The 13,513-nt window shown below is 31.7% G+C and overlaps 1 protein-coding gene across 1 annotated transcript in view; it reads right to left on the bottom strand.

Moving 5' to 3' along the window:
- The window catches only part of COL11A1 (collagen type XI alpha 1 chain), a 208,477-nt gene that overhangs the window by 6,007 nt on the left and 188,957 nt on the right, over nt 1-13,513 (bottom strand). The window contains exons 58-64 of the mRNA XM_082382788.1: nt 7,235-7,288; nt 6,232-6,339; nt 5,686-5,739; nt 5,546-5,581; nt 5,398-5,451; nt 3,625-3,874; nt 840-952 (exon numbers count right to left, since the gene is read on the bottom strand). Of these exons, the coding sequence (XP_082238914.1) occupies nt 840-952; nt 3,625-3,874; nt 5,398-5,451; nt 5,546-5,581; nt 5,686-5,739; nt 6,232-6,339; nt 7,235-7,288 (669 nt within the window). The remainder of the gene's footprint in view (nt 1-839; nt 953-3,624; nt 3,875-5,397; nt 5,452-5,545; nt 5,582-5,685; nt 5,740-6,231; nt 6,340-7,234; nt 7,289-13,513) is intronic.

Raw genomic sequence — 13,513 nt, 5'->3', positions numbered from 1 at the left:
TTTCCATTTTCCCACATTTCTTTGTGGGCTAGAGGAGCTTTATTCTACTTCCCCAAATGCAAAGTGTGGTTGGGAAACAGAAGTTGCTTTGTCTCCTGCCCCTACTACCCATCCTTCACTTACAAACTAAATGTCTCTCCTAAAGAGATCAGTCACACTTAAAGCTACTTGTTTCGTCTTAAGGAGTTTCCGTGCCTCTGCATGCCTACTCCACTTCCTAAGAAGAATGTGATTTACTAAAACAATACAAATAAAGTCAAAATTTCCCACCTATAAAATGTTTGGAGAATGTAATTATGCTAGTGAAAAATCGTTCCTTACATTAATAATTTGCCTGTAGCTTTAAAGATAGAACTCACATGTATTAATACTGCTAGGTGAAAATCAAGGAACGTGTTTGAAGAGACTAAACATTTAAAACGTACAAAAGTGCAGAGAATACTCTTATTTTATGTGAAAGAATCATTCTTTATAAAATTGTGTATTTTGAGCATAATATACAGCTGTGAGTTCTACCACGTGGTAATTGGAAAGAAATACTACACATGCACTAAAATCTGAGAATCAGCTGTGCTGTGTCATGGAAAGCCATAGAATTTTAGAGAGCAAACAGGTGCATAAAGAATACATCTGGGTAAAAAATAAGAAAAGAAGTATTTGTCAACTCTGTGTGTCACTTTGGTGTCTTATTCATATTTATGCAAATGAAATGCTCTAATTACCCTGTAAGAAAAGCAGATAAATGAAAATATGACAGTATAATTTTCCTGTTTAGTTCAATATTGCAAAAACATGGCAGGAACTGTCAACAGTCACCACCAAAACAGATTGGTACTTACGCCCTCTGACTTTCTGTCTGGATAAATGCAAGTCTCACCACCAGACGTGAAATTACAGTAAACTTTGAAGGAATCTCCTGAGCAACCTTGGTTAGGATCAATCCAATATTCACCTGGAAGTAGGAAAAAATATGTCATATACAAATACATTTATACCAAAAACTGAATACATTATATACCAAATTTTATTAGAGAAATAAGGAAAAATGAATATTCATTCATCTTTTTCCACATGAGTCACTTTTATGTTTTTGGTCATATTGAGGTACGTTTGAATACTTAAAGAGCAACCCTTTGTCTTTGCCAAATGCTCCCATACGCTCTGCCTGGAACATCCTTTTTTTTTAATCTTAGCATGCCTATTACTTTTAGGTTTCGGCTTAAATGCCACCTCCTCAAATATTAACATTCTCTTATCCATGTGTAATAAATTGCAAGTACATTGGGATGAGATATACCTGACTCTAAATACCATATGTATTATTTACTACTTAAGTAATCTGAGCATAATAATCAATATATTTTTCCTTGATTTATTTATCTGTAATGATGGAGGTGAGAGTATCCACTTAGCCTCAAGTATCATACTTTTGCTTTACTTTACAGGAAAAACTTCATGCAGTAAGTGTACTCCCCCTTTGAATGGGCTCCTAAGAAGAAAGTCTATTTTATATATTTAAATGCAGTTTGCTATTAATTCTATCATCTAAATGGTACAGAACAAATTTTATCATGACGATTAATTTGGTGTTAGGTGAGTAAAGATGGTAAGTAGTGGGGTTGACAAAAAGTTATCCCTTAAGTAATAGACAATGGGGCTTTTATTAAGCAAGAATTATTGCGAGACAGACTTGATATACATGTGATGATTACTTTGCTTTCTTCCTACCATTTTTCATGCTGCCACTTCATTTCAAATATTAATTTGAATTATGTCAATCCACTGATTGCGAACTATGAACAACTTAAAAGCTCCAACTGCTTAGCTTAGTACTGGAACTCCTGAAAATCCAATGCCAGTTTGCTTTTTGAAATAAATTCTTTAACAAAAAAATTTACACTTTTTCTGATCACGCCACTAATAAATTCACATCTGGGACAAATTGAAATTCACAGGAAAAATTTATAAAAGAAAATAAAAATCATCAAAGATTTTACCAACTGGAATAGCCACTCTTAATCTTTGATATTTCTTAGGGCTTTAAAGAATATATAATTTTGAATTATATGGTAAGCATTATTTTTATCTTGTCTTATTCAGTCAACATTGTTACTAAATATTCTTACAAATAACATATACTTAATTACTAATATACCTTTATGGCTTCATGCCATTTCAGCTTGCAAAAGATTTCATAGGAACCCTCTAATTTTGGATAGCAGAGGAAATCTGTATCTGTCATAATTTGCTATTATAAATACTTATGGTTTACCTGTCTCCATCATTACACAATAGTAGCCCGAGGGCATTATTCTTTCTATTTATCTGTGAATCTCTGCATGAATAACAGTGCCTGGCACCAATAAGTTAATAAATAAATATTTAATTGTAATTAATTAAAATTTAAGTAATTAAAGAATTAATAAAGCTAGTTAATGTATGGAAATCATAGGGAACTATAGTCCATAGTGAGCTTTCCATCCCCAAAATTTACAAAATTTTTTTCTTGACTGCTCAGGTTCTGATTAATCACACGTTGTTTTATGTTGTCAGTACACGCTGTCATCTTTTACATTTGATTTTCAGTCGCATATGTATGATTATATTAGCTAGATCAGAAGTTTGGGTCATTCTCCTTATAAATCACTGAATTAACATGAAACTAAATGTATCTTTTTCAAATAAATATATTATAAATTTGAATATATTTGATAGCAGTTTGTAAAGCACCCTTAATAATTACCTGTGTTTTCCTTTTAACAGGCTGTGCTTGATTAAGATAGGAGATTTTAAGACATTCTTTGTCATAAAAAATGTCTCTTCCTGAATTGCGTGAAACTTTTCTATCTATACTGAGTTATTTAGATCTCAGTTACAACAATCATTATATGATCGATAGTGGGAAATAATGTAGTCCCACAAGTAAACAGAGTGGCAAAGTATTTCCACATAAAGTGGGAGACTTAAAATCAGATATAGATCTGCCCCTTGTTAGTTTAGTATTGTGTGAGTTAGTCACTTAACTTAGGATACTTGGAACTGTTTCCTTCTCAGAATGGTATGTAAAAGTTTTGTCAAATAATAGGTATAAAAAATTATCCTGATTATTATTACAAATAAATTGTTCACAGTTGTTCTGGTTATTCATGGATCAGTGAAATAAATTTTTGCCTCAAACTATCCTCATTTGTAAATATTCTGTTCATCAAATCATTGCTAAACTGATAGGTCACATATGATTCAGTTATGCTATTTAATCAGTAATGAAAAGTAAGTTAGGATATAGGATATAAATATAGTAACATGCACATATGTGTACACACATCAAACCCATTCTGTGATGGTTATTACAAGGCAAATTACATTTGTGTTATCTATAATCATCCAAAATGAACTTGTCATAATTTAATGAAACCTTGCTTAACAAGACAAAGATTTTCCAGAGCAGACCTTGTTTTACAGTGTAAATGACTTTTTCTGTCTACAAGATTGGAATTAATAATCGTTCACTCTCGTTTTATTTAGAGACTATATTAAACATTTAACTAGAATTAATGAGCTGACAATGCACCTTGGTAACTTAGAGGCTCAGTACATTTGCTTGGTCGTGTATTATTAACATACCATCTGGGAAGTCAGGATGGCTGAGTTGCAGATCTTTGCAAGTTCGGGCTGGGTTGGTCTGTGTACCCACTGGAAACTTCATATGCTCAATGTCTTGTTTCAAGGAATTGAGGGAACCAAATATTTCCTCCATTCCATCAGTGTAATCCAGAATATTATCACCTGCATCTGATTGCATGCTTTCTGTATGCCTTCTTGTTTTTTTGGGTGACAAGATTGGTAAAGGCTGTATGACTTCACCCGGTGGACCCTGTAAAAGAGATGGATGTGCATGTAACTGTTTCCTAAGGTAAAATATTCTGCAGATATTAGTTATTACTGTTTATGTTATTGTTATAAGAACTTATAGTTTGTTTAACTTTTCACTGTTTTCCCTATTTTCAATGTTTTCTCTAATTGCTAAAATACATGTATTATGTACATATATCTCTATATATATAAACTTTGTGAATTCTTTTAAAAAGAATCTAGTGGAGATATTGAGGTAGGCACAAAATTCAGATGATTTCTGGACCTTTTTATATACATGTAACATAGCACAGATTTGTGTGTACATATGTTATATCCATTACTTTCTTATTTATTAATTAGTCCTCATTTACATGTCCTATCTCTGCAACTAGATTTTAATCTCTGAGGCTTAAAACAACAATTTAAAGTTCATGTGCTATATAATGAGTTGTCTATTGTGCTTGAAAATAGTTCATATCAAGTTTAAAAATACACATTAGCTGGTTCCAAACATCTATAACTTTATAAATAAACAAAATTAAAAGAAGTGCAATCAGACTTGAATTTACATATGTGTAAGAGTATAACTACACCAAATAGTTAATCCATATTGTTATGGATTGAACTGTGCCCCACAAAAATTCATACATGGAAGTCCTAAGCCGCAGTAACTCAGAGGAAGACCTTATTTAGAAATGAGGTGGCTGTAGATATAATTAATACAGTGAAATGAGGGCATAAGGGTGGGTCCTCCTCCAATACGACCGGTATCCTTCTAAAATAAAAAAATCTGGGCACAGAGATACACATAGACAGAAGACCATGTGAGGAGACACAAGGAGAAGAGAGCCATCTACAAGCCAAGGAGAGAGGTCTAAAACAGATGTTTACCCCACACCCCTCAGAAGAGACCAATGCAGCTGACACTTTGATCTAAGACTTCTGGCTTCTAGAACTATTAGATAATACATTTCTATTATTTGAGCCATGTAGTTTGTGGTACTTTGTTATTGCCATCCTAGCAAACTAATACATATATAACTTGGAAACAAGTTCAAGAAGGAAGCCTCAAATTTTTTCACATGGATCTAACAGGCTTGTGTGAAGCCTGGAAAATGTCAGTGCTAAAAAGTGGTAGCTATTATCATTGCTTTTATTATTATCATTATATGCAGTAGGAAAAAAATGTCAAGCATCTGAACTTTTGTTTTTATTCCTAGTCAGGTATTAATGTATCTTTGTGGCATACAACCAGTTGCTTTCATGAAAATGTGACATGAAAAATACATGATTTTCTTGAAAAACTAATAAAAGCAAGATTATTATAATAGTTAAGGTATCTTTACATTCAAAGAGCAAAGCCAATTAAAAGACAAGTGTTGGCATGTAGACCTGAGTACTTAATTAAAGTAGTTGCTATTTCCTAGAAAATCAGCACTTTGACAGAATATGCTTTTTCATCCTTCTTATAAATTCAGAGAAATCACTGGCAGTCTCAGGGTGCTTACTGTCAGAATATCACGCTTTTTACCATGCACTTACCGGAGGCCCAGGAGGCCCTGGAAGACCACTGTCACCCTTCTGGCCAGCAGGTCCCTGTTAGAAAGAATAAGGAACAACATAAATAGAGAACAAGGCATTTGAGTAGGTGTCACTGAAAAATTTAGATGCCAAAGAGAAAGGTACTTACAGTAGAGCCTTTGGTACCCTTTGGACCTTGAGGACCCTGGAAAATGCAAAGGCAAAAGTACACATAAAAATCTGGAGCATGTGCATCTCTTTGGTATATTTTTAAGTTTACTTTATAAAATTCTTTTGTTTTGTACTTACTGGTAAGCCTGGAGGACCAGGTGGACCTATGGGACCAGCAGGGCCTGGAATACCCTACAGAGAGAATCATCCAAATTAAAGAGTTTTTCTCAGCGATTCCATTTTCATATGTTGCATAACAACACACATTGCAAAATTTGGACAATGCAAAAGTACATAAGAATGGCCTAAAATTTTCCATTGTGAACCTGAGAAATAACTTTTGCAAGATGAGCTGTATTTTTGTCCAGTTTGCTGCAATGTCTCCCTCTCTACACATATGTCTTTACATTCCTGCAGCCTTCAGAATAATGATTTGTATGTGTTGGGGATTCAATAAATGTTTGTGTAATTAAATATTGAACTATAATTTTTATGGTTTCTAACTTAAGTCATATTTTTATTTATTTACTCTAAGGTTAAATAAATTTCTTTTTGCAAACACCATTGACTTAAGGAGATTAAGATGCTCTAAATCACTTCCTAGGTCATGTTTAAAGGAATGTCTGCAGGTGTGTGAGTGTATGATTGGAAAGGAGTAGGAAAATAATTTATATCTTTACTCACTCCATCCCCTTTTGCTCCTGTAGAGCCTTGAGTTCCAGGGAGTCCTCTGTCACCCTTTTCACCTTGTTCTCCTGGAGGACCAATCAGGCCAATTAAACCAGGATGTCCCTTTGAAAGGTAAAGAAATTTTAACAATATATAAATTACAAACATATATTAAATTATAGTCATAAAATAATTGCATATTAAATTTATGAAACATAAGAGTAAAAAATTAGATAAAAACTTTAACCCTTTCTGAATGAAATATAGGATTAAGAACCTCTTTCCCCTCACCTAACAGGATCATTTAGTGATTACATTAAGTGAGACCTTTATTAAGGGTTGGGAATATTATTGAGAAAATTTTTTCTAAAAATATCCCCTTCAGTGTTACATTTACTTAAAGGGAATTCCTTCAACTAAAAGACTAATAATGACTACCTATAATATTGGTGAAACAAACAACTGAAAATTCATTATTTTAAAAAGCATCTTATTTTATATAAAATGATTTCTATCCTTCACAAATTTTGCAGCATCTAAGAAACATTTAAAGATTTAAAAGTAGTTTTAAAAATATTAATGCCATCCTAAAAATGTTTTATTTTCTTTAGTTATTTGATGCAACAGAGCATACATATCTTTCAAATCACCATCTGAAAGATAGTCTAGTTTAAATTTTTTATTTTCATGTTTAAAAACATAAAAAATTACCATTTTGTTATTCTATCTATTTATTTTCTGAATAGTTATTTTAGTATAACCATATGCTTTCTCCATATGGTTCCTACAAAGGAACATTGAGAATTTTAACACTGAATTCTGGTACATTTTTCACTATTACTTTGTATATTTTCTCTTTTCTGAATTCATCTTGGAAGCTAAGGACTGATAACTTTTTCCTTGGTTAGGATGACAAAGGTATTCCTTGAAATTTCCTTTTGAGTGATATTAGTCTGCAACATTATTGTTTCTGCTATTAAGAAATCAACATTGTAATAACACATTCTTTTACTCTCACCTTCTCACCCTTGGAGCCAGGGTCACCTTTGAGACCAGGTAAGCCAGGAGGTCCCTAAATAATAAACATACATAGAGTAGTTACAAATTAGAGAATCATATTACTATCCACTGGGCAAGTTGGTTTTGATAATATGATAGGGTTCAAAATAACTAATAATGACCACTGTTTATTTTTCAGGATTCTAAATAATTTTATGTGTCTATAACTCCACAGTTTGACAGTTAACCATAATAATAGAACATAATATTGATAAGTTTGATTAAATAAATATGAAGTTAGAAATAGGGCATGATTTATATGGTTTTTCAGTTGAAAGAAAAGATGCATTTTTAATTACACTAATTTTAGAAGAAGAAGTTTCCAAGTTATACATTCATTTAATCGAATATTTCTCTGTTAAACTCACATTCAACGGTTACAATATTTCCAGTAAAATTTAAACAAAAAACCTCAATAAACTTTTGACAGTCAACTGACCATTGTTAATCATTTTTCCTAAATAAACTCCCAAGATACTATTTTTAGCTGTAATTTCTGAATTGAATCTCTTAACTAAATGATTTGTAAATGTAATGATAAGATAATTTACTTTTCTCATATTATCGGACCTGTATTTTAATTATTTAACCCTTTTTATAATCCAAGGATAAGGCCTTTATCCATTTAGGCTAAATTATATTTTAATGAAAATTATCGCATGATTTTAGCAACTAACTCTTAGTCTTGGTCCTTACTCATGAAAATATTCATAATGATGAATTTTAAACAGACTTTTAAATATAAAAACTAGTGTACTCCAAATTGAAGGCAACACAAAATAAGATCCTTATTCTGAAATTACAAAAAGTTGCTATGCAGGCAACAGATTCTGTCAGAAAAAATGTAACTGACAGTTGGTTTGTAAGTATGTGACTGATGAAACCAGGGCCCAGATAATACCACCACAGGAGTCACTACTGCCTACAAGTACCGCATCAAGAAACAAAGACAAAATATGAGTTTTCTCTATGAGTTTGAATTATATAGACTGAATTGAACTATTTGAATTATAATTTTAATAATGATTTTAACATGGCACTTAGTAATCAAATTGTTTTAATTTTTACCAAGCTATATGATTAGTCTTTACTATAGTATGTTCCGCAAGGCTGCCACAAGTAATTTTTTCCCCTCTACCTAGACACTTTTGAGTCTTCAGTGTGAAAGAGCACATTGAGTCTCAGTCCATCATTTCTGTGAATTTAATATATTAAAAGCCATGGATCTAATCCAAGAAGCATGATGTAATTTAAAAAGTATGGGTTCAGAATACAATAGACTTGGGGTAGAAGCCAGCTTCTCTTATCAGCAATTTAAATTAGCTAACCAAAGAGAACCTCAGTTCTCTCATCTGTAAACCAAGGATTATAATTCCTGTCTCAAGGGGCTACTGTGAGATTGTGTAGATGAGCGCTTTCCATTCCTTAGTTTCTCAAGTTTACTCCTCAAACTGAAGTCCTTAATATCAGAGGAAGGTAAGAATAATGTTAGTATAAGTTAGTCCTGTGTATCAATAGTATATTGGACTGTTATCAGAAATATTTATATTTGTTTTAATTCATGAATGAATTTGAAATTCTATAAGTATTGATATAAAAGTGAACAATTTCCCTACATCATTCTATTGACAATAGATAAATTATTTTTGTAGAAATTATGTGTAATTTAAATGTAAATGTGCCTAATAATATTCTAGTAAGAAGAAAATGATTAATCCTCAGATGTAAGTTTATATCAATTCAGTTTAGATTCTCTTTTGTATAAATATAAACAATCATGTCACTTTGTTAAATCTCTTGTAGACAAAAAGGAGACTACAAAGAAATTACCAAATTTACTTTCAGGAATATTCTAAGGCTAGGTTTTAACACTGGACTTTCATCTCATTTGCTAACACTATATCAGAGTGGATGATCTCAAAGTGTGACCCTCAGACCAGCAGCCTTAGCATCATGTGATCATTGTGAACATATTAACAAAGCAAATTCACAGGCATCATCCAGACTAACTGAATCTGAAATTCTAGAGTTAGAGACCAGAAATCTGTTTCACAGGTTTGTTACTCATTAAGGTCTGAGAAACATGGCTCTGTGGCATTAAGTCCCAAATCTGTTAAATCAATATGAAAATCAGAACAGCATAAAGGATGTCATTTATTTTAAAATAAAAACATTACCTATTTAGTATTACTAGCTTAATAATTTTAAAATTAAGTAAGTATATTTTGCATCTACTTTTTTCTCATCTCATCAGAAAGGTTTGGTGAATTATTGGTTAGGAAAATAATGTTGCATGATAGCACAATTTTAAAGGGATAATATAAATGAGTAATAGAAATAATAAAATAATTCCTTGCGGTCATGTGACCATCAGGATAGATGCCAAACGTTCTATATGTTAGAACAAGGGGGCATAAAAAAGCATGAAAAAATTGTTCTAATAAATATGTAATTGCATGAAAGAACCATATACCTGTATCAGTAGCAGAAACCATTTAAAAATATTGGTTAAAATTGACATATGTCAGTTAAAAGTAAATACATTCTTTAGATTGAAAACACAAAACTATTAAAAAGGCCAGATTTTTTTTCTTTCTTTACTTCTTATTTTACTTACAAACTCTTTCTGGTATGCGATACACTTTACAGAAATTTTGCTGTTAAGTGGGAGAACTAATAGGAATGTCGTTTGCTGGGCATCAATATTCCAAACACTGCTTCATTCAGCGTCTCAGGTCTACCACTCATTAGCTGGGTAATCTTAGGTCTGTTCCTTTTTATCTCAGAGCTTTATTTATAAAAGTGTTCTAATAATAACTGTGTCAGAGAATCGTGATAATGAAAGAAAAACCAGGCTTACAAAAGTACTGCATATAGTGAAGTGTAATGTAAATGATTGTTATTTGTTTCTGATATGCCACAGATAGTTATCAATCAGCTTTCTCATCACATTCTAATAGTAAAAGCTAAAATGGCAAAAAGGAAGAAATACTGCAGATTGTAATTGCTCCGGGGTAATGGGAAACATACTAGACATTTTTTGTGTTTGTAATGCATTTAAAATCATTTCTATAAATATTATTCAGGAAGGAGTTAAAGGAAAATAGTGTTAATTCCTCTAAGCTAATAATCTCATGAAATTGTGAACTATATCTAAGGAGGCATTAGCCAAGCGAAATCAGTTTATTATCATTTTCATCAGTTAGAAATAGAAATTGGTAAAGCTATGATGTTGATAGCAGTTATAAATAACCCTCTGAACCTGGACCATATCAAAAATATCAACTCTGCATATAAAAATATTATTTCAGGTATACATATTTTCTATTTCCTCTTAGGATATTGTAAACTGAAAAACCCTAGGGAAATACATAATTCATAAGTAATAAAGTGAAAAGGAAAACAGGGATGATACATTCTTAAGTGTCTAGAATACACAAATATGTTCCCCTGCTGTATTATGCTGTACAGAATATTTGCTTTGAAATGCATCTCAAAATTCTAATGCGTTGAAGTTTAAAGAAAATGCAGATCCTACTGTTTATTTAGAATGTAGTATTGTAAAATAACATTTAATTTGGTGAAAGACAAATGCTTTGTAGTTTAAACCTGCTTAATCATTATGGAATGCTACTCATCTCAAACCTGTTTACAGATAAGTTAATTGTAGCATTTAAAAAATCAAAATATAATTCAGTAACCCATCCTACCATTTATTCACGCACTTATGGTTTAACAAATAATGTTATCAGATATTTTACTTATCAGTGTGTGAAAAGAATTAATGTATGATAATAGTAAGGTAAACTTGTCTGAAGATAAATACTGAACAATTTTTCAGCTACATTGGAACAAATAGGTTCTTAAAATGAAAGATTATGAAACAAAACAAAATAAAAGCTTAAAACTAAAGTAGATGCTAATTGTGCCTTCAAAAAATAAAATAAAAATTAATTTAAAATGATTAAATCTTGCTTATTTTGACTAAGCAGCAGAGGAGAGAATGTAGCAACCATTACTGTTCTCTTTAAAACACTCAATTTTATTCCCATCTGATTTTTGCTATTTCCTAAAAAAAAAAACACCCCAGCAGTTCAACTTTAAAAATCCTCAAATAAAATTCTTTATACAATCTCATCGTTGTCCTTAGCTTTTTTTTAGATTTCACACGTACTGTTTTATTCTCAGTTCCATATGATGATTCTGAATATTTATCTGTATATAAAATTGATGCATATGTAGAAGTTTAATTTTTGCCATGAGAAATATTGAAGTAAAAAGTAAATATTGTACCATATCTAAACTCTAGTAGAGCTGATCATATAGAGTGGTCAGACACCAAATATCATCTTAAGAGTTTTAACCGGTGTTTGTTTCACTCTAGCCCAAAGAATTTCTAATCCAAACGTTAATATAAAGTTGTTAAACTGTTACTTATATAGAAAATGGTCTAAGTTGTTTTTTTTGTTTGTTTGTTTTGTTTTTTAGAAATAGCTCATCTAATTAACATAAGAACACCATGGGGTAAAAGATATTAATATCCCCATTTAATTCATTTTAACTTCATAATATCCCATAAGATCTATGCTATTCAAATTCTCATTTTACAGATGAGAAACCTAAGGCTTAAAAAAATTGAATAACTTACTTAAAACTTATTCAGCAAGCAGGTGGTAGTGCTCATTTTTGAAACCAGGGCTCTTGGGTTGAGAGGTGATGACCTTAACCAGTAATCACGATATGCTACTTCTCACTCTAATACAAAATTGCCTACTAAAATAAGTACCAGTATTTCTTAGCTGAGCTGAAAAGTTCATTAAATTGCCATAAAATGCATCCTGAAGATGATTTCTCCACCAATCCTCATCTCCTGTAGCCCAAGTAGCATTTTCATTAAAATTAGACAGCACAATCAAACTATTTGATGGTATGAAAAAGCTACAATAGATTTGCATTCTAAGTACTCTCTGATAAAACAAGCAGCCAGAGACAGAAATGGCACCCATGTTGCTCAATTCTGATGCTTTTCATTTCACTGCGGAAAAGGATGTGAGTTGTTTATTTAGCTCCTTGCTCTGTAAACCCACATTTACCTAAGATTCAGAAATATAAACATTTGCAAGCCAGAATCAGGTGGTATGTCTGATGGTTTTATTTTTAATATTAGCTGAAGGAAGTCTCCAGCTTGATGCTTTTTATTTCATCTGGAGAAAGGTCAGAATACTTATTGGAAAAATCTGAAATAACAAGAAAAAAAATCTTTGGCAAATTTTAGGGTGATATTAAGGTGAAGTATTTTTTTTTTCCCTATGCTATGACTTTGTGCAGTTAGGAATTTAACATATCTAAGAAGAATATTCCCTAAATAGTGATGCAGACATGGAACCGATGATCCAACTTTTGTCAGGTCCCTGTTCTAATGTCAATGGGGTAATGTGCAGATTTGATAATCTCCTCAAAATTTGATAACTTTTAACCATTTATTAAACTAAGTGATATTTAACTTTTCAGTGCAAGTTAAAAAATTAATCTCTATAACACTTATGAAATATCTGGAATGTTAGAGGAAATTTTTGTGACATTTTTCCTAGCAGAAATGGCCAAGTTCTCCTGAATGATTAAGATTGCAAATCCTAGTTTCGATGGCTTTCTGAGCACATACATACCTCTGAGGTAGTTGATATACTCATGAAAAGAGGCAGTTTTGTAAAATTTAAATTTCTGTATGGACAAATCTGACTATTTAAACTGATATATATTACACTTGAATAGTGCTATACGTATTGCTTCCTGTTTTAATTAATCCCTTTACATATTACTATTTGGAAAAAGAAGTTCAAATATCTCCACCATGAAATAGAATCTGTTACTTAGTAAGCAATAATTTTAAAGGCAAGACTTGGATTCTCACTTCTGCCCAAATTTTGTAGCAAGAATAGCCTTGGCTCCTATAATAAACTCTATCTATGAACCATATGCTGGTCAACTAAATGCTTTATTGCATTGCTCAAGTGTGTTGTTTGCATACACAGTTTATGAGAGTAACCAAGCTTTGGTGTTGTAACAATTATACCTCTCTTCACTCATGGGGGTAAATGCTTTATCTTTCAGCCCATATGACTCATGAAGAGAACAATTTATTTGGTGAAAGAATCACTGTATGCCTGTGCCAATGTTATTCTTTTAAATGAAGTGCCAGGAAACTAAGTGTAATTGCATGCATTTGGGGGAGCTGTCC

This window comes from Balaenoptera borealis (assembly GCF_965194805.1).
Source record: "Balaenoptera borealis genome assembly, chromosome: 1".
Taxonomy (NCBI): Eukaryota; Metazoa; Chordata; class Mammalia; order Artiodactyla; family Balaenopteridae; genus Balaenoptera; species Balaenoptera borealis.
The sequence above is the reverse complement of the archived record's forward strand: the minus strand, read 5'-3'. Positions and strand labels throughout refer to the sequence as shown.